At 38.5% G+C, this 23,132-nt stretch overlaps 1 protein-coding gene across 4 annotated transcripts in view; it reads right to left on the reverse strand.

Annotated features, from left to right (window-relative positions):
* The window catches only part of FAM13A (family with sequence similarity 13 member A), a 291,193-nt gene that overhangs the window by 254,949 nt on the left and 13,112 nt on the right, over positions 1-23,132 (reverse strand). For all 4 annotated transcript variants that reach the window (XM_066384500.1, XM_066384497.1, XM_066384499.1 and 1 more), the window contains exon 2: positions 7,766-7,955. In XM_066384500.1, coding sequence (XP_066240597.1) covers positions 7,766-7,955 — 190 coding nt within the window. The remainder of the gene's footprint in view (positions 1-7,765; positions 7,956-23,132) is intronic.

Raw genomic sequence — 23,132 nt, forward strand, 5'->3', positions numbered from 1 at the left:
GGCACGAACTCTAAAGAGCATTAACAACAAAAATAAATCAATCTCAGGACAGGATTCTCCGAATACTCCAATAATTAAGGACTGGAATAGCTTCACATTTTGTAAAAATGTTTTCTTAAAATAATAAATCCCATGTTTACTACAGACCAACAAGTAGATCAAACATAGTTATTATGAAAGCTGACCTGTAAAAATAAGGTGAGGACATATATAACCATAGTACACATACCACTCTACAAAGAAATTTCATTCATAAAATGTTATACAGTATATAACCAAAATTTACCCTGGGTTCCAACAGTATGTTAGCATTTTGAGAACAACTATTAAAAAAAATAACATGTATGTAAGAAACTTCTTAACTATATGCAATTACCTTTGTAATAATTAAGAAATAATATTTCTTTAGTAATCACTCAGTTCAAAGTATAAGACAGTATGAAACTAAAAGGAGTATAAGATAAGATCCTTGCCTTCAGCTAACTCATGGTGGATAGTAGTCTTGGCTGGGTCAACGGAAGGCTTTATGAAAGGACCTTTGGCTCCCTTGCATAATTTTTGGCTAAAACATAGGCTGATGTATGTGAAGCTAATGAAGTTTAAGCTTCAGGGCCCCTTATTTGTTTGGGCCCTTTCTAATGCTCTGTTCCTAATTTGGTCTTTGGAATTTTATACTCTTTTTCTTAAAAGGGACCCAAAAGGATTAAACAACCAAACCCACAAAATCTGGGTCAAGGCCCTGGTCAGTTGACTCAGTGGATAGAGTGTTGGCCCAGTGTATGAATGTTCTGAGTTTGATTCCTGATCAGGGCACACATGAGAAGCAACCATCTACTCTTTACCCTGCCTCTCCCCCTTCTCTCCCTCTTCCTTTCCTATAGCCAGTGGCTCAATTGGCTCAAGCGTTGGCCCTAGGTGCTAAGGATAGCTCAGTTGGTCTGAGCGCATCAGCCTCAGGCACTCAAAATAGCTTGACTGGTTCAAGCAATCAGCCTCAGGCGCTCAAAATAGCTTGATTGGTTCAAACATTAGCCCAAGACAGGGGTTGCCAGGTGGATCCTGGCTGGGGGGCATGTGGGAGTTTTTCTATCTCCTCTCCTCTCACTTAAACAAATTCTTGACAAAGAGGAACAAATACATGAATTAAGAAGCTGAGACTAGGTATTATAAAGAAAGGTAGGCAAAAGAAAATGTGAAGTGTTTAGGTCAAAAAGTGATGGGGTAATAAGTAGAAGAAATTGGATTGGGCCATGAATGCCAAGTTAAGGACTACATAGATTATCATCGAAGCACTTTATCAAGCAGGCCAGTGGGTGGAGGGTAAGGGCAGGAAGGAAACACAATATAACCAAGGTTTAAGGAAGATCTACTTAACTGGAAGTAAAGACTACAGAGAGCAGAGAGCTTTTCTTCCAGAGACTACATTCTACTATAAGGCAATAAAGCAACTTATGGTGGGAAGGAAGTGAAAAGAAGATAATAAAGGTGATTTGGTAAGTTAGTACAAAAGGGAAGTAAGAAAGAAAAAGAGTTGAAAAGAAACTTTAAGGTTTGAAAACAAGAAATCCAGGAAAAAAGCACTGTAAAAGACAAGGTGGAGGTGGGTCAAAGGTGGTAGCTAGTTTAGGATAGAAGACTACGATTTTCAGCTCAGTGTGCTAGGTGGAGGAGATGGAACACCATGTAAACAAATGAGCCAGACCATGAAGGAATGTTAGTGTACAAGAAACAATCTTTCTGAGAGTAACCCAAGGACTCAGCTTGCCCTCTTCTTTTAAAAACCTAATGTTGAACTTTAGTAATGACATCAGCATTGAAGCCTATTAGAATTATTTAGATGGAAGGTGTTTATTTATATCAGCCTTGGCTTCTTTCTCTTACCTGCTAAGTATATTGCCCTTTCTAAAAAAAAATAAAAAAAAATGCTAATTTATTTGGAATTTGATAAAGCATTTATGAATCTTTTAATTCAACAAATATGTAATGAGTACGTGGCACTATGTTAGCTACTAAAGAAATCAACGGTGAGAAAAGAACAATTCAAACATTACCATTATCCTTATGGAGTTTATAGTCTGGTGTGATGTTTATATTCTTCTAGATACATACATGTTGTTTGTTTATGAAGAACATAAATATCAAAAATTGACATGAATTGTAGCTCGAATTTTGACACAAATTTGTGAAACCAGAGGTGATATTAAAAATAGCCAGGCCTGACCAGGCAGTGGTGCAGTGGGTAGAGTGTTGGACTGGGATGCAGAGGACCCAGGTTCGAAACCCTGAGGTCGCTGGCTTGAGCACGGGCTCATCCAGTTTGAACTCCACTCACCAGTTTAATCTCAAAGTTGCTGGCTTGAGCTAGGAGTCACTCGCTCTGCTGTAGTTCCCCAGTAAGGACATATATGAGAAAGCTGTCAACGAACAACTAAGGAGCTGCAACAAAGGATTGATGCTTTCCATCTCTCTCCCTTCCTGTCTGTTCCTATCTGTCTCTCTCCCTGTCTCTCTCACACAAAAAATAAATAAAAAAATAAAGAAAATTAATAGCCAGGATGGCCAGGGAACCATGTAGTCAGAAGAGATGCCAGTCACTATGTGTGGAAGGCAGCTTTTCAAATGTCCCAACAATGTGTAACCCCCTACCCTTGAGTGTGGTGGCTGGGACCTAGTAACTTGCCTTTAACCAACAGAATCAAGAAAAGTGAAATGATTATTTTCTAATTTCATTTCTGAAATTAGGTTATAAAAGACTTGTGGTGACCATCTCGCTCACTTGTGCACTCTCTCTCTCTCTCTCTCTCTCTCTCTCTGGTTCTTCTTACCTGCTCACTCTGATAGATCAGCTGCTATTTATTTTGTTAGTTTATAGACCTTATGGAGAGGTCCATGTGATAAGGAACTGAGAGTGGTTTCTGGATAATAGTGAGTAAATGAAAACCTCAGGTCAACAGCCCACAAGGAACTGAATCTGGCCAACAGCCACACAAATGACCTTGGAAATGACTCTTTCCCCAGTCAAGTCATGATATGACTACAGCTTCAGCCAACACCATGACTGCAGCCTTCTGACCTTAAGACAAAAGACACAACTAAGCTGTGCTGGGATTCCTGACCCACAGAAACGGTGAGATAATAAACGTTGTTTTAATTGCTATGTTTTGGGGTAATCTGTTATGCAGTAACATATAAAGGGAATGGCATATCATATTAGTTAATATTGTGGAACTATTGGAAGACTTTAATTTAGTGATTTTGAAAGCTTTCAAGGCCTGTTTTCCCTGCTCCACAAAGCTTCGTCTGTAACATCAGAAATGTACACTGGCAGTAAGCACATGGCACCTAATAAGAGAGAATCCCAAGTCAAGGCCCAAATCCTGAAATTTTAGAATTTTGCCTCATAGTTCCTGTATCACCCCAGCTCCTGAGCCTGTTTTTGGCCAGCAAATCCCTCCTGCATTAGATTTCACAGTTTTTCTAGCTTTGACCTCAGGTTTTCTCTTCCAAATAAGGTTTTTTGACCCTTCCCTCAAATAAATATACTTCCAGTGATTTCCAAAATAACCATCTAGCTTCAAGAACTGGCTTTGGTTTTCAAGGTTCCTAATCCCACAGGACCTTACTAGTAGAGAGATAAATTATAAATAGAAGCAATAAAAATCAAAGTTAATGCTTCTCAACCATTTCCTTCTGCCTCATTCCATTTATTTGCACAACTCTTCCCTTCAAAACATCTCCCATCCCAACAACTCTTACGATACTGAGTGATTTTCAACCAGAGGAAAGCTTACCTCTGGCTATGGCTTTATTTATATTTGGGGAAAAATATCCTTACAGTTTTTTTGTGGGGTTTTTTTTTTTTTTTTTTTTGTATTTTTCCTAAGCTGGAAACGGGGAGAGACAGTCAGACAGACTCCTGCATGCGCCCGACCAGGAACCACCCTGCACGCCCAGCAGGGGCGACGCTCTGCCCACCAGGGGGCGACGCTCTGCCCCTCTGGGGCGTCGCTCCGCAGCGACCAGAGCCACTCCAGCGCCTGGGGCAGAGGCCAAGGAGCCATCCCCAGCGCCCGGGCCATCCTTGCTCCAATGGAGCCTTGGCTGCGGGAGGGGAAAAGAGAGACAGAGAGGAAGTTGGGGGGGTGGAGAAGCAAATGGGCGCTTCTCCCATGTGCCCCGGCTGGGAATCGAACCCGGGTCCCCCGCACGCCAGGCAGACGCTCCACCGCTGAGCCAACCGGCTAGGGCCTCCTTACAGTTTTTTAAAGCACCTTATGAACTTACAATATATCTAATACCCATATGAGGCTTAGCAGGTGATGTCATCTCTAAATTTTCCTAGCAGGCTATGTCATCTCTAAATTTTCCTACTCTAAATTTTTAGGAAATGATCATTATAACAGAAATGTTCAGAAGAAGCAGATATCTAGAAGGCTTAATGGTGTTCTACTCATACATTTCCAAAATTTTGTTATATTTCATTTTCAGAGATAAGTGTTAATCATCATAAAACATCCGTTTAATAATGATTTAGAAATGAAAGAATTATATAAACTAACATCTACATCACTGATGGCTACTTTTTTGTACAATTGAAATATTTATTCAAAGTAGTGTAGATACATCATTAGAAACTAAATATGCCAGAAGTCAGAATTTGCCTAATTAGAACACTTGGGCCCAGAAAGTAGTATAACAATATATAAGCATAATCTGACATCTGGTGGTGAATGGCAAAGCCTACACTATTTAAAATGGCATTATCATACAATATCTTCATACTAAAAAAAAGAATACAACAACACTGTCAGCAAGATTAGCTTTTGTAAAATAGTCTGAAGATGATATGCCTTATAAGATTTTCCTTTGAATCTAAAACAAGAAAAATGTCTTTTTTTTAAAGAGAAGAAAGTCCAAAGTTTGTTTGATATAGGCCTTAATAAACCCTCTCTGCCCTAAAATTCCTTTATAGTAAGAGTTCCCCCTCATGCCAAGTTATTAAATGTCTGTATTTAATTAAACAACAAAGTATGACATCATACTTTACATAGGGATATTGACTAATCATCCCTATATCCCATACCTGATAGAGGGCCTACTACGAAATAACTAAATAAAACTAATTGATGTATCTTTCCCTCAGATTTATACCACCTTTCAAACTTATATAGACTCGATGGCTTGCTAACATGATAACTTCAAATTAAATAAGGGGCTTCTTGTTGTCTAAAAAGTAATCAAGTGTATAGCCTTTCAAAATATTGGGCAGATAACTTCCCCTAGCTCATCCAGTCAAGATTCCGACTCAGTAGGTCTGAGGCACTACTTCTGCACGGGTATCCTGCAAAGATTCCACCAGGGAGTCTATTCACATCCCCAGGTAAGAATGACTGATTTCTCCCCCTAAACATTTAGTTTAAATTACCTGAATATACCTTATTAGAATATAACTAAGGCTATGCGAAGGAGAAGTAGAAAAAAACTAATCTCAACTCAAATTTTATCAAAATTTTCATATAGTGATGGTATAAATATAAACTGGTTTACTTCTTATAGAGTTCATTATAAACGCACACATCCTTTCACTCAGCAATCCACTTTCTGAAAGTTAGGCTACAAATACACTGATAGTGCTTGAAAGGACATGTTAAAAAAAAAAAAGAAGCACATGCACATTGCTAAATAAAAAAAAAATGCAAGTGTAAAGAAATTTCCATATATGCAAAGACTAAAAGAAAGTTAGTCACTGAATATTTGTTTGTAGACAGCAAAAGAGTGGCAAGAATCAGTGTCCATCAGTATGTGACTGCTTAAAGAAATGCTACAGGTAATAGAACAGTGTGCAGGGAGAGAAAAGAATTAAATGAGTAAAGCTCCTTACTCAATATGAAACATTCTCCTAAATATATACTGTTAAGTAATTTTTTAAAAGATTCAGAACAGTGTGTATGGTGTGCTATATTTACATTAAAATGAAAAAAAAATAACATAAACATATATGCTTATCTATTCATCAAATAACAGAAACTAGTATAGTTTCTTGGAGGGGAACATTGTTTCTGGGAGGGAAATGAATAATCAAGGGGCAGGGTCTGGAGGGAGAGACTTTTCACTGAATTGCTTCCTGTATTTTGAACCACATATTATTAACTATTCAATAATTTTTTAAATATTAAAAATGTAATATGATTTTACATAAGCCTAGCCTCAAGAAGCTATTATTTAATCATCCCCAACATCACCGATTACAAACCGATTATACATGATTACACCAAAATCAAAATATTTTGGTGGTCACACTTTGGCCTCCAAAGGAATAATAAAGAGCCCTATTTAAAGATTAAATGAATTACCTAGAGGTCCATTTGTATCTAACTCAATGTTGAGTGTGTAAATGAGTTCTGTCAAAGTTTTAACAATTACATCTGATCTTAACAACATTCAAGATCTTACTGGTAAAGGTCCCATCTCTCTGCCTTGTGTATAAACCTTCTGTATTTAACTTTTCAAAGGACTTAAAAACAAATCCAGAGTTGTTTATAGGAATCTCACCTGTTTCCAGCTTATCTGCTCCTAACAATAAGGAGATAATTCCTGAGGTAAAAGCGCAAGCCTAGCTTTTTAGTTTTCAGAACAAAATATCATTCTACCATCTACATCAAATAGTTGTTTTTCAATTAACACGAAACACCTGACCTTCTGAGGGCTGAACTGTCTCTTTCACAAGGTGATACCTGTTCTTAGAGAGGGACAGATGCACCGTGTTTCTCAAGCATTTTAATGAAGGACTTTTCTTGGAGGGGGTGTGGACTGGTAAATGCCGCTAGAGGTGGGGCCTGAAGCAAACAGCACAAAGTACAGAATTTCTTTGAGGTTTCAAGTATAACCTTTAAAACTCCCCACAAATTTTATATTCTGTTCTGCAATTAGTCTTGTTTTAGATTAGAAAGGCTGTTTCCAAAAATGATGAAAATTCCAAGTTCTCCGATGGAATATTTCCCTCTCAAATCTTTTAAAGCATATTGATATTTATTATCTAATTTGTCATTCTCCTCTCACATGGTCCTGGTTTGAAAGCATGAATGTAGGGAATATAAAATCATTTTTACAAATTATCCAGGTTTTAAATTCCTAATTTAAATAAAATTATTTTTTAAAACACCCTATAAAGCAACATAGCTCTTAATCATGCAGAGAGGTATAACTTATCTTTTTAACATGCAGTGTACTAGGTTACTCTTCAATGGTTTTTCCTGCTTAATTTTATCACTCCATAAGTAAACAACACCCCCAGAGTAGGCTAATATACATCATACTTTTTGGGTATCTTTATTGAGCTTATGAAGTCAATCAAGGCATCCAATAAATTCATGATGGACCTTAGCTGAGAGAACCCAAAATATGTTTGTAATTACTTTAAAAATAATTGAATATCAATTGAAATGTAATGAAACAAGAAAACTCACTATTAATATTAGAACATTGTATTTTGGCACTTAAAACTAGGAATCATTCCAAACTAGAAACCTCAATAACTAAAGTGATCGTTCCATAGTAAATTAATTAGTATTTTAAAAAATAATGCTAAGTAGTAATAATACTCTTAATGTCCTTTTTAAAGGGAAAAGTATATTACACAAGAACTTGGTATTCTAACTAAGGTGTTTTAGTGACTATTCTAAGCATAGGCTATGAAGTATTTATAATTCACTTACACACTCTTATTGTATGTGAGAACTGTAAAAACAGTTAAAACAAGACTTACCATTCTTTGTCAAGTACTCCACTACATTCCTCACAATAGCTGGGACGCCATTCTCAGTGAGCCCCTGTTGTTGAAGGTCGTGGAGACTGACGCCAAATAGCTTTTTACAGGTAGAATTCCTTTGCTCATTTAGTGGCACCGCCACTATCTTTTTCATGTCTTCTTTCAACCGAACTGTCGCTTTACTTTGCTTAAAAGAGCATAAGAAAAAAGAGCAGTCAGTCATATTTACCACAGGAGGTTGCATGGTTACAACAGAACCACCTGAATTAAAACGTAAGTGTCTGAAGACATACAGTAGTACTCTTCACTTATTTTTACCCCAACTCAAACCCTCTGACACCTTTCATGGTTGCTCCGTCATATGAATAGCACAACTGATAACATGGTTAAAAGGAGTGAAAAATAATAAGAAATCTAAAGCCACAACTTAACTGTAGCTAAGTGAGGGAACAATACACTGCAGTATCTAAGATATATTACCACAGTAACCAAGGGGTGTGACTCAGAAGTACCTGGTTAAAAGGAAAATAAAACATTTATACGGACCCTGAAACTTCATTCAGATTCTGAAACCATAAGAGGCTTCTAAATATAAAAATTTATCTAGATGTCATTTTAAGGTAGCATTAATTTGAAATGTTAGACAATATATATATATATATATATAACTGTGGAATAAACATTTCTTTCTCTGATTTGATTACAGCTGTGAATATCACAGTAATATTTTAAGGCACACAAAATCAGTTCAGTTCTCTTTGAGGTTTAAAATGCATAGCTCTGAAATGGCCTCATTTCAGGCGGTCACAATTTGAAAAGTTTCATCACGACTATACATATTATAAACAGAAAAGGCAACTTATATTCAATTAGTTCAAATTATCAACACAATGAAATTACAAATTTGTTTTTTCATACAAATGTGTTTTTTCCTCTTAATAGAAGTTTGTTCTCCAAGGAAGTGTTATAAAAGATAATTTTAATATGGTTTAATATAACTAAGTGAGGAATTTTTTAAAAGCTTGTGTATTTGTAAGTCTAAATACTGAAAAGAAAGATGGTAAAAGGCAAACAATTTTATATCTGGGGACAGAGATAGCAGATTGGAGGAAACTCACCTTTTAAGAATGAATGTAGCAACTAACCAAAGTATAAGTATTATAAGTACAAGCTTATGTAGCTGTTACAATCTAAAAGTAGAAATATTACTTCCACTTTAGATTTGAGAAAACAAAGATTAGAGTGTTGTCATTTAAAACTAGTAAGAGTTTTATCTTATTCTACGTCCATCTTCTTCTTCCTAATTTAGATTTATATGATAGAGCAGTTTGTACATAATTACAGTAAACTATGATAAATACTCTATGTGACCTAAGACAATTACACAGTTAATTCTAAAATCCTGATTTTTAGTTGGATTCCTGTAATCTCAATTTAATTTTGGATTTTATAATCTGCAGAATCAAACCAACTTTCCTTGAAATATCGTATTCTTTAACAAGTCATATTTAAAGCCTGATTTCCCTATTGAAAATTCAGCAAATATAAAGTTATAATACAGATATAGTATCTATTAATATTATAGCTATTATAAAGCAGTAGAATGATCAAGAACTATGATCTCAGTTATCAAGGAAATTATGAATATATTAATTAAGCCACATTTATAACAGCTACTAATATTTCCTTGTGGGTTTAAAAGTACATCAATCTCCTTCAACTGAACACATGGGAAATTTCAGTGGACTAGGTATATTTGGTGAGTAAGCAGCTAAAAAGTAACCAGTATTAATAAAACTTTGAGTTTAGTATCAAATGTAACATTAAAAACAGCTGCTGATGAAATTAAGTTATACACATTTTAGCATAGTATGTCCTTTGGGGCAAGGACTATGGAACCGTGCTCCCTGTTTTGAATTCCATCTGATCTAATTAGCTGTGAACCATAAACAAGTCACTTAACTTCTGTGTACCTATTTCCCCATCTATGAAATGAGGATAACAAGAGTTCCTATCTCAAAAAATACCAATCTGAAATGAGTTCATACACGTAAAGGAATGAGAACAGGGCCTGGCACACTCAGTAAGTATTGATTATTATTATTATTATTATTATTATTATTATTATTATTATAACTATCATCATCATCCTTTTTCCTTCAGAAAAACTTTCTTAATGTTTGTGTAGACTAAAGGTTGCTGTTTAACAAGGCATCATGGTTGAGACATGTTTGGTTAGTAGTCAGTTTAATGACCTACTCATTCTCTACATATCTCTAAATCTCCTAAAGAGATATAATTTTTGAATGATAAAGATAATTTTTTAAGGTGAGAGGAAGGGAGATAGTGAGGCAGACCACCACACGCACATCAACTGGGATCCACCCAGCAAACCCCACCTTGGGCTGATGCTCGAGTATTGAGCTAATTTTAGTGCCTGAGGCTATGCACTGGGACCAACCGACCTATTTTCAATACCCAGGGCCATGTTCAAACCAACTGAGCCACTGGCTGCAGGAGGGGAAGAGGGAGAGAGGGGGGAGGTGGAGGGTGGGGAGAAGCAGATGGTTGCTTCTCCTATGTGTGTCCTGACTGGGAATCAAATCTGGGACATCCATTCATCAAGCCAATGCTCTATCCACTGAGCCACTGGCCAGGGCCTGAATGATAAAGATAAAATAATTTTGTATATAAGTATCAGAATTCCTTAGGTTTTTAATAGTCTAAAGGTCTTCTTAGAAATCCTGTCTATATTTGAGTTTAAAACCTTGAATTAATGTTCTATCAGTAGCCCCTGCTCTTCATTCTCTTAGTCAGAAATGCAGACTGTAAATTGTGTCTCCTGTTAATAGACAGTGTAAATAAGCAATCTTGGCATTATGGCTTAGAAGGTTTTCAAGTAAGAGACATGCAATTAACCTTACACATTTTGAAGTGATTGCAAATTAAACCACCTATTAACTCAATATTGAGCTGTACCACATAGCATATTTATATGTAATCATAGTATTAAAGGAACATCTAATTATTGTTTTTAATTAGTAACCTGATTCAGGTTAACACTTTTTAAAAAGTAAATATTATTTAAAAACAACCACAATGAAACAAAACAGCTATATTTCTAGAGACGTCTGAATTGATTCTTTAGTATTCAAAAATACATATTATAGAAAAAACAATCAATGAACAACTAAAGTGCTGCAACAAGTTGATGCTTCTCATCTCTCTTCCTTCTTGTCTCTCTGTCTCTCTCACTAAAAAAAAAAGAACAGCAACAAAAAAACAAAGTTTTCCTCATCTAGCCCAGTTGGTGAAGGAGTCTGCTAACAGGAGCAACAAGATGTTACTAGTAGTATATAACTAAAGTACTCTATTACTTCAGAAGTTTATATTTACAGTATTAAAAAATATGTAGAAAACCTTAGAACAAATATAAAATATCATTTCTGACAATAAATATTTATAGTCCCTAAGCCAGTGATTTTCAACCTTTTTTTTTTCATGGCACAAACACACACACTAATTTCTAAGGTCAGTGCCCCTGACTAAATACAACCATTTTCATCTTATGGCACAAATAAATTAGTTATTAAGGAAGAAGAGGTCAGGGCCCCTTTTTCTTTAGTAATTAATTTATGAATGCGTGAGAAACAAAGGTTGAAAATCACTGCTAGTAAGCCATGAAAAAATAACTGGAAATGAAGTAATTTATGATTAATTCTATTTAAATTGAAATTATTTTTTACTCTTACATAATAATCACATCACTAACTCCATATAAATGTCAATACATATGTAATTTTAGCTTCTCAAATGTACATTTTACCTTTCTTGATTTAATCTAAGCTAAAAAGTAACAACGGTTACTAATTGAGGTATTCTAAGTCAAACGTAATGGTTTAAACTTTGGTTTACATATATTCCAATAGATCACTTGAATTGGAAGACTGAATCGTATGGGCTGTGTTTGTGTACATGTTTAAAAGCAATATAAGTCCCGCATTAAAACTACACACACTCATCAGGGTACCTTAAGGTTTTACTTCTAGAATAATCCTTAGCAGTCATTTAATGCTTACACTTAAAGATAGACTCTCAAAAAATTAAAATCACCTTAGGAATAAGGAAGCCAAGACCCAAAAAGTTATGGTAAACTCACTGAGAAAGGGCTGGGTCTGGAGCTCATATTTCTGAACTTTATACCAATATTCATTTTTATAATTAAGTGCTGGTGACCTTGTTTTTTACTGCTTTTATTTTTAATCTAAACTCATTTAGGTTGATAAGAAAATGCATGCACTAGGACTGTACGAATATTTGTTGGTTTGGGACTACTTGGTCTCCATGTCACCTTTTCTCTAGTAACAAAGTCTGGCTTCCTTTTGGGGATTTGACTGTACCTCGGTCATGAACATATATGATGAGACTGTGGCTTAAAACGACCATACTGCAGGATTGGGCTCAGAGTCCCCCCGGGTCAATCAGACCATTTCTCTGCAGGCCACTGAATCCTGAGTGCACTGTCACAAGGACAGAAAACTGGTTGGAGCTTATTGACTCTAGCTGCAGTGCACACAGGATGGTTAGACGAACTAACCAGAAATTAACTTTGCCACCAGCATTGCTGGTGTTGCTATGCTCCCTAAGCTGCCCTTTCTGACATTGGTCCTTCAGCTCCTCCTTCTGTGTGGTGATCCGCTTCATAACTCTCCAGGAAAGTTCCGTTGGCCTCAAGTTAGCAGAATACATTTTTGTTCTGGAATACTCACACACACACACACACACACACACACACACACACACACACACACCCTCCAACTGATAAAGGCACTTTAAAAAAATAATAAAGAATAATCAAACAAATAAAAAACCCAGCATTTTAGAAAAAAAGAAAATCAGAATGATGATAGTTAACCTTTAAGGAGTGTTTACCAACGACATCATTCACAGATTCAGATACTTCAGATGGTTTCACTCATTAAATCCTAACAAAGAGCCCTGGCCGCATAGCTCGGCTGATTAGAGAGCACTGTCCCAACACCGAGAGGTTACTGCTCAATTCCAGTCAGGGCACATACAGGAACACCTTGACGTTCCTCTCTCTCTCTCTCTCTCTCTCTCTCTCTCTCTCTGTCTTCTCCTTCCTCTCTTGCTGAAATCAATAAATAAAAATATAAACAAATATTAACAAGTGAATAAATAAATAATTCCAGTGGTGAGAGTCAGCTGGGTCGCACTGGTTCAGCAGCAGAACCGACACCTAATTTTTTGTTGAGTTTGCCAAACCGGTTGTTAAAATGGCGCTTATAGTCAAGGTTCTCTCTAACATAGGCACCTGGGAAGCCACCTAATGTGGAAATCACAAATTTACATTCCTTACTTTTTTATGTTCACCTGCGCAACAGCATATTCTAAGCACCGATATGTTCATTACATCCATAGGTGAAAAAATTGCAAGTGAGAATGCCAATCAAAAAGCAATATGGCAGCGCCCTCTAGTGGGCATGCCAGGTGGATCCTGGTCAGGCACATGCAGGAGTCTATCTGACTGCCTCCCCGTTTCCAACTTCAGAAAAATACAAAAAAAAAAAAAAAAAAAAAAAAGGCAACATGGAAATATCTTAAATAACAGTTTTATTGTTTTTATAAGGTATTATTTAATATTTTTTCATTAATATTTTAAAACTCTTATAATCTAGTTTTGTGTATCTCTTTTATTGTTCTTATTTAAGTATTAAATGCATGAAATAATAAACTACCTTTCAATATATATATTTTTATATTTAAAATGGTTATTAGGGCCGAGAACCAGATGTTCAATTATTTGAATCCCACCACTGAATAAATCCTAACAAAGAAACACTAGGAAGGGAAGATACTATTGTGATCCCCATTTGACAGAGGCACAGAGGGGCCAAGTAATGTGGTTCAGGTTGCATCAAAGATGTGGTGTAGCCAGGAGTCACAGGCAGAGTCCACAGTACCTATGCTGAAAGCTGTCTCCAAGTAGGAAAGGGTGAGACTCAAAAAACACTTGCTGGGGAGTTCAGTGCACTTACTAGAAACGAGAAAACAAATTCTTCTTTTTGTAGCAAAGGAAAAGAAGATCATTTACATATTTCTTGGTCTCCTTAAAATAAAGGAAGATATATTCAGACACAACATCAATATTTCTGATATTAGAACCTGAACAGAGAATATTTTTATCAACCTAGTAACTAGGCTGAGTTTCAGAAGCCTGGAAGTTTTGTAATAGCTATCCTTTATTGAGTGCTCATTTTGTGCCAGACTTTGTTACAAGTACATTAAAACTAACACCTCTAAATGTTCAAGCAAACTTATCAGTCAGTACTCCTACTATTCCAACTGGAACAGGCAAACTAATGCATAAAAAAAGGAAACTTGCCTAAGTTTATACAACTCAGAAGTTTTAGATAGAATGTAACCTTCAGGTGCTCTGGCTCTAGTGCTTAAGCCAGGGGTCCCCAAACTTTTTACACAGGGGGCCAGTTCACTGTCCCTCAGACCGTTGGAGGGCCGGACTATAAAAAAAACTATGAACAAATCCCTATGCACACTGCACATATCTTATTTTAAAGTAAAAAAACAAAACGGGAACAAATACAATATTTAAAATAAAAAACAAGTAAACTTAAATCAAGAAACTGACCAGTATTTCAATGGGAACTATGGGCCTGCTTTTGGCTAATGAGATGGTCAATGTGCTCCTTTCACTGACCACCAATGAAAGAGGTGCCCCTTCCGGAAGTGCAGCGGGGGCCGGATAAATGGCCTCAGGAGGCCGCATGTGGCCCGCGGGCCGTAGTTTGGGGACCCCTGGCTTAAGCTCTCGATCATGGCACACCACTGTATTTCCAGAACCTTCTGTGTTGGTGGCTCTAGGAGGGCCTAAGGGGAACAACAGTGTGTGCAGCTCTCCACTTGCAGAGCCTAATACATCAATATTGCACCACTGAAATCAATGATCTGTATTTCATTAAGACAATCATCTAAGAATTTTTTTAAGGGGAAGGGGAAGTGGGAGAGGGAGAGAGAAAGAGACAGAAAAGGAGAGAGATGAAAAGCATCAACTCATTATTGCATCACTTTACTTGTTCATTGATTGCTTCTCATGTGTTGACTGGGGGGCTCCAGCTGAGCCAGTGAACCTCTTCCTTTTACTCAAGCCAGTGACCTTGGAATCATGTTAAGATTCTACGCTCAAGCTGGTGACCGTGTGCTCAAGCCAGCGACCTTGGGGGTTTCAAAGCTGGGACCTCAGTGTCCTAAGTCTATGCTCTATCCACTGTACCATAACTGGTCAGGCAATCCGCCAATAATTTAAGTACCACAAATTTCAGGTACTTCGAAGAAAAATCAGATTACATTGCTAGTTAAATTCAAAACTGTGTGCTTTAAAACTTTTTGGAAATAGTCTAGGACTAAAAAATCTAATCAGTAATGTGTAGAATAGAAAGCCACTCCACCACCAAATAAAAGAGGTGTACGGAAAACACCAAATGAATCTGAAACATCTAGTTCCAGAAAGCAATGAAATGCTCAAGAACTAATGAGGCATGTCAATAAAAGACATGTGGGAGGGTCTAAATGGGCTCCTACTGGCAAATTTGGGAGAGTTGGAGCACCAAGAGTAACAACCATAATTTATTATAACATATTGTGTAAATAAAAATTCCCGAATCCACAGATATACTATGAAGAGAAAAAGGGATTAAAAAATAAAGGTCATCCTTACAGAAGAATGCAACAGCTAAACACAGAAAGAATGAATCAGAAAATCCATTTTTCCATCAAGGATTATCAGTGAATACTAAAACTTAAGTGAAAGGTTGTCAGAAGATAGGATTTACACAGCATCAAAGGTCACATACTATTGGTAAGGGAAAAAATTCACCCTTACAAATGACATCGGGTGTAATCACCTTATCTCAAAAGTTTATCATCACTAATCATGAGGAGAGTTGATACTATGTGCTTCTGACACAATATAATATGCAGAACAAAGTATTCTTGCCACAAATGTTTAAGCAAAAGCTAATCTAACCTCTAAATCTAAGCTTACAGTTTACAGAAAATACAGAAACTAAAATAATAAGTAAAAGTGACCATGAAGAAACAACCGGACAAATCCAGAATGAGGGACATTTTAACAGACAACTGGCCCAGACTCTTCAAAACATCAATATCATAGGAAGAGACTGAGTCTAGTTCTTTAAAACTTAAAATATACAAACTTCAAATATAATATAGAAATCCTGACTGTTTTCTGGTTAAAAAAATAAAAAAACAATAATAAAAAAAATGTCTTTTAGGACAATTGTGGAAATTTGCATACGTGTTGGTTATTAGGTGGAATTACTGTGTATTTTTTTAGGTATAATAACATTGTGTCAGCTCATGTATTCCTGCTGGAGTACGTTACTATTAGGAGGTGCATGCTGAAGGGGAGGCACCGTGTCATGTCTTCAAAAACTTTAAAATATTTCCAACACAAAGTGTCTGTGCATGTAAAGGCATGAGCAAAAGTAGGTTTACAGTTGTTAGTATGGAAAATGATACAATGAATAAATAATAATACAAGAATAAACTCTCAGGTACTCATAACTGTAAACCTACTTTGGCCAATACCTCTATATGTATATACGATACACGCAGACACATACAGACATAGAAAGAGTAGGCAGAAGCACAGTAAAATGCTAATTTTTAAATCTAACTAGACTGTATATGGAAGTGTCATTTTACTATCCTTTCCACTTTTGTAAGGGCTTGATACTGTTTCAATAATAAAAAATGGGAAAAAATAGCAACCTCTTAAAGACTCCCTATTAACAGAGTAACAGCATAACAAAGAAGGGAAAGAGATGAGTTCTTTTCAACATGCAACTAAAAATTAATGATTACAAATGTGGGACTATTCTGACACAGAGACAGAGACAACATATTAACAGGGACAGGGTTGGATCACTGTGGAAGCACCTCATCTGAAATGAGGATACCCGAGTTTGAATCCTTGTTTTGCCACTGACTTGCACATTCTCAATGGGAAAATCAGCCTTTTCGGGCAAGTGTGCAGCAATGGCGAGGGACAAATGTGACAAAGAGAAGGATGACCATGGTCTTTATCCAGCAACGTCAGCTGAATCAACTTAACAGTCCCTGGAAGGGCACGTACTGCAGCCAGATCCGCCTCAAACTCAGCCTGCTGACCTTATAAAAATTTACATCTACAACAAGATTGGACTTCATTTTACAAGAAAATTCAAAATTCATCTACACCAAACTTGGATCGTCATGCATTAAACTGCAATAACACTACCTGAAGTGTTATGTGAGTTTAATAAGATGATGCATGTAAAAGTATCTATCACAAAACCAGAAGAGAGTCAATGCTGGAAAATATTGATTAAGAATTTCTCTCTCTCTTTTTTTTTTTGATTAAGAATTTCTTTATAGCCCTGGCCGGTTGGCTCAGCGGTAGAGCGTCGGCCTAGCGTGCGGAGGACCCGGGTTCGATTCCCGGCCAGGGCACACAGGAGAAGCACCCATTTGCTTCTCCACCCCTCCGCCGCGCTTTCCTCTCTGTCTCTCTCTTCCCCTCCCGCAGCCAAGGCTCCATTGGAGCAAAGATGGCCCGGGCGCTGGGGATGGCTCCTCGGCCTCTGCCCCAGGCGCTAGAGTGGCTCTGGTCGCAATATGGCGACGCCCAGGATGGGCAGAGCATCGCCCCCTGGTGGGCAGAGCGCCGCCCCATGGTGGGCGTGCCGGGTGGATCCCGGTCGGGCGCATGCGGGAGTCTGTCTGACTGTCTCTCCCTGTTTCCAGCTTCAGAAAAATGGAAAAAAAAAAAAAAAACAAAAAAAAAAAAACAAAAAAAAGAATTTCTTTATATTGCTCTGGCTGGATAGCTTTGTTGGTTAGACTAAAGCATCGTCCCAAAGCACAGAGGATGCCAGTTCGATTCCCATTCAGGGCACTTACAGTAACAGATTGATGTTCCTGTCCCTCTCTTTCTCTCTCTTTCTCCCTTTCTCTCTCCCTTCCTCTCTCTCTCTAAGATCAATAAAATAAATGTTAGAAATTTGTTTTTGTAGTAACCAATTCTTTAAAAGGATGTTGTGGCAGTTTCAGTTTCTTAATGATGGGTAATTTCTCTTTTCCTTATTAACAGAACTCTGATGTTGCTTAAGAGGGTAGGAAGCAAAGTACCCAGTTAAAATATACCACCTTCTTCGCAGCATACCCTTGTAGATAAGGATAACCACATACCTAAATTTGGCCAGTAAGACATAAATGGAAGGTGTTACGACTACCAGAAAAGCTCCTTAAAAGGGAGACCAACTCAGTTTGTTCTCCATACCACCTTTGCCTTAGATCACTGCTGTAATGCCCAATAGCCATCTCATGACTGTGTAGCAACCCAGAAGCTAGAAGCTAAGCTCTACGGGCAGTAAAATAGAAAAAAAGGGGGAGGAGGAGAAATTGGCAGCCTGATGACATCATAGAGACCACCTTGATTACCTATCTATGGACTTCTTTTATATGAAAAAGAAAAAAAATACATGTCAAAATGGCAACAATTATTTACTGAATGTATTGGGGTTTTTTTTTATTATTATTATTAAGTAAGAGACGGGAGGCAGAGAGACAGACTCCCACATGGCCTCAACTAGGATCCATCTGGCAAGCCCCTACCAGGTGATACACTGCTGGCTGGCTGCTGCTCTGCTGCTCGGCAATTAAGCTATTTTAGCACCTGAGGCCAAGGCCATGGAGCCATCCTCAGCCCCTGGGGCAAACTTTGCTCAAACCATTCAAGCCATGACTGTGGGCAGGGAAGAGAGAGAGCAAGCGTGGGGGGAGAGGTGGAGAAGCAGATGGTCACTTCTCCTATGTGCCCTGACCAGGAATCGAACCTGGGATTTACTTCTACATGCTGGGATAATGCTCTACCACTGAGCCAACCAGCCCAGGCCTGAATGTATTGTTAAATCAAGGAAATTAAAAGCATTGTATAAATCAATTTTTCCCAATCTAGCTCATTAATTTTAAAACTCAAGCACTTTTTGGATATCTTTCTTTTTTTTAAGTGAGAGGAGGGGAGATAGAGAGAGATTCCAGCATGTGCCCCAACCGGGATCCACTTGGCAACCCCGTCTGAGGCTGGTGCTAGGACCATCCGAGCTATCCTCAGTGCCTTAGGCCGACACTTGGACCAACCAAGCTATGCTCAGAGCCTGGGGCAACAACTAAACCAAAAGCCACTGGCTGCAAGAGAGTAAGAGAGAGAGGATGGGGAGAGTGAGGAGAAGCCAGTGGTTGCTACACTTCTCATGTGTGCCCTGACCAGAGATTGAACCTGGAACATCTGCACGCTGGGCCAACGATCTATCCACTGAGCCACCTGGCCACGGCCTTTTAACATCTTATTAGTTATCCTTATACAAACACTTAGTAGCTTCTATTACTAGCTATGTGCATCGTGGATCTAAACAATAACTTTTAACCTGAAAACATATTTTTAGAGATCACAAAGAAGAAAAAAATAGAAAAATAGTCCATGCTCATGGATCAGAAAAACAAATTTATTTAAAATGTCTATACTACCTAAACCAATCTACAGATTCAATGCAATCTTTATCAAAATCCTTAATGGCATTTTTCACAGAAATAAAATAATCCTAAAATTTGTATGGAACCACAATAGACCCTGGGTAGCCAAAGAACAAAATGTTTGCACATATGTGCTGCTGAAGGCATAAGTGAAGATGAAGATGGGGCAGGAAGCTCGTGGCAGATGTCACACCAGCACTGTGAGGAGTCTGGACAGGACCAGTAGTCACCGAGCAGTGGAAAGTCTTTAAAAATCACTTCCAGATATGTATCAATATTACCTTAAAGACAGAGTACATTTTGAGACAGAGCTGAACAGTGTTCACTTGCTTAGAGATGAGAAGAAAGAAGGCTCAGGAAATACTTACAAAGACTCTAAAGAGGCAGAGGAAGTACCAGGGGGCAGTGGGACACCAGCTAATAGCGAGTGCATTGCCTTGGAGGGCAAGTGCAGAGAATACAACACAGTCCTCCCGACACAGACTACCTCTTGGGAGGCAAAGGAGAGATGGGCAAACAGCAGTCATATTTAAGAAAATCATCCTTTTGGTTGCAAGAAATAAATAAGTTTTAAATTTAAAACATTAAAATTTTAATTTAAGAAGTATAACCATGTTATGTGAGGAAGAGTGAAGAACTTGAAACAAACTTAAAAGAGAAGACTAGAGTGAAACATTTTCAGATTTTAGAAGAGCTGCCATGTGGTTCAGAGGACAAAACTACAACGTGAACGGCAGTTATCTGGATGCAGGTTTTAAGGCATATAAAGAAGAAATAATAGTAGTCACTTCTAAAAATGAAATATAGGCATACCTCAGAGATATTGTGTGTTCGGTTCCTGATCACCACAATGAAGTGAGGATCCCAATAAATTGCAAACCGTAATCTTTTTGCTGGTAGAGGGCTGCCTTTCTTTTTTTTTTAATGCAACATCTATGAAGCAAAATAAAGTGAAGCACAATAAAATGAGGTGTGCCTGTAGATTTTCCCAGAACGTGCTAGAATTCCTAGTAATCGAAGATAGGCAAAAACAGAAATGTGATGTTATTTGCCATCCTTTCTACTCAAGGACATTTTTTTTTTTTTTTTTGTAACAGAGATAGAGACAGTTAGAGAGAGGTACAGATAGGGACAGACAATTCAAGCCTGTAACCTTGGGCTTCAAACTAGCGACATTTGGGCTCAAGCCAGTGACCATGGGGTCATGTCTATGATCCCACACTCAAGCTAGTGACCCCACACTCACCAGCGTTCAAGTTGGTGAGCCCACACTCAAGCCAGATGAGCCCATGCTCAAGCTGGCAACCTCGAGATTTCGAACCTGGGTCCTCTGAATCCCAGTCCAACATTCTATCCACTGCACCATTGCCTGGTCAGGCTCAAGGAAATTTTTTTTTAAAGAAAAAAAAATATTGGTAAGAAGCAAAGAGGTGGGCTGTAAAGTGATTCGCGTCTCTGGAGGGCAATTTGGCAATGCCCAGCAAGAGCAAGGGCCTGGTCTCGGGCTATCCTCCCTCTAGCCAGGGCTCCAAACACAGGAGTACTAGTAACACTGAGCTAGACTCCTCTCATAGCATCTCATGACATCCACAATAAACGTATTTGGGGGGAAAAAAGAATGCTATAAAACTAATGTCGAGAGGTTCTGGTCAAGATGGTAGTATAGGTAAATGCTGAACTCCAATCCTTCTATACCCATATCAAAAATACAACTACACTACAGAACAACCATCATTAAGAACCACTTAAAATCTAACTGAACAGAAGTCCAATAACTAAGGATATAAAGAAATCATATTGAAACTCGTGGGAGGAGTAGAGACACAAAACAGGCTGGTCCCACACCCATGTGTGGTAGATAAAACTTGGAAGGGTTATCTTGGCTGTAGAGGTTTTCCCTAAGGAACAAAGGGTCCCCAGCCCCACACCAGGCCCCCATCCAGGGTTCCAGTGCCATGAAGAGAAGTCCCCATAACTTCTGGCTGTAAAAACCAACAGGAATTGAGGATGAGGGAGACCTAAGAGTTCTTAAAGGACCCACACATGAATTTACTCAGTCTTACTTGCTCTGAACTCCAGGGCTGGGGAAGCAGCTTGAAAGGCACCAGTCATACGGGGAGGAACTGAACTGTCCAGAATCAGAACAATGGTTGGAGGGGCTGCTTTCTTCCAGACAGAAGAGCTGGCAGGAGCCATTGTTTCTTTTCTGAGCCCTCCTCCCACAGAGCCAGCAGGTGGATGCCAAATCTGAGTCTCCATCAACCTGGCTCACACTGTTCAACCCATCCTGGTGATTGTCTGAGACCCTGACCCATTCAACTGGTGGGGCTTCCCAGGCTGTTTTCAGTGGTTTTTCCATACAAACAACCTCTCTTGGCTCATGCTTTGAACTTTCCTAAAATTTATCAAACAAGCAGGATCTGACCTCAGTATGCCGCCTACCCCTCTCTAAGTGGCCCCAGACCCAGCAACTAGTGGCAATGGCCTTGGTTCACAGTTTGGTCTCTCCTGGGCACCTTCAAGCCCAGCACAAGTAGCAGCCATCTGCAGATCACTCTATAGTTCATTCTGGGTGGCCCCAGGTAGGGCACAGATGGTGGCTGATCTTGGCTTGCTCTTCCTGGGAGGCCCCAGAGCTCGTGCACCAGTCAACAGCTTCAGATCACGCTGAAGCACCACACAACCACCTCTACAACCAACGCACTCAAGGGACAAACTCAGCAGGCACCAGAGCCCCGTGAAACAAGTCTTACTCTATGGGGTTGGCTCCTGCACAGCTGATTTTTTACAGTGGTCACAGCCAGTTCTTGCAGCCAATCAGCTTGGAGGGTAAATCCCTCCCATTGAGGTCCTAATAGCAATAAAGGCTCGACTACAACAGGAGGGTGTACACAGCCCACACAGGAAGGGCGCACCTGGAGTGTCCAGCTTGGGTGATCAGGGAGTCTGTGCCACTGAACCCTATGGGACATCTACTACATAAGGTCAGCCTACCAAGCCTAGGAGACATAGCAACTACCTAATACAGAGAAACAAACACAGGGAGGCAGCCAAAATGAGGAGACAAAGAAACATATCCCAGTGGAAAACCAGAACAAAACTCTAAAAAAAGAACCAAACAAAATGGAGATGAGAAATCTGCATTTGGTTACAAGGATGCTCAATGAACATATGATAAAAGTAGATGAAAGAAAACTTCAACAAAGAGATAGGAAACATAAAAATGAAGATAAAAAGAACCAATCAGAAATGAAGAAAACATTAACTGAAATGAAGACTACATTACAGGGAATCAACAGTGGAGTAGATAAACAGAGGATCAAATCAGAGATTTGAAACAAAAGAAAAAAACACCTAATCAGAACAGAAAAGAAAAAAAAAAGTTCAAAATAATGAGGATAGTGTAAGGAGCCTTTGGCACAACATTCACATCATGGCATTGCCAGAAGAAGAGAGAGAGTGAGGAATTGAAAACCTATGTGAAAAAATGATGGAAAACTTCCCTAACCCAGCCAGGAAGCACAGAGTGTCCCAAAAAAGATGAACCCAAAGAGGCCCACACCAAGACACATCATAATTAAAATGCCAAAGGTGAAAGACAAAGATTTTTAAAAGCAGCGAGAGAAAAGACTTAGTTATCTATAAAGGAACTCCCATAAGACTGTCAGTTGATTTCTCAACAGAAACTTTGCAGGCCAGAAGGGACTGGCAAGAAATAGTCTAAGGACCT

This window comes from Saccopteryx leptura, chromosome 5 (assembly GCF_036850995.1).
Source record: "Saccopteryx leptura isolate mSacLep1 chromosome 5, mSacLep1_pri_phased_curated, whole genome shotgun sequence".
NCBI lineage: Eukaryota > Metazoa > Chordata > Mammalia > Chiroptera > Emballonuridae > Saccopteryx > Saccopteryx leptura.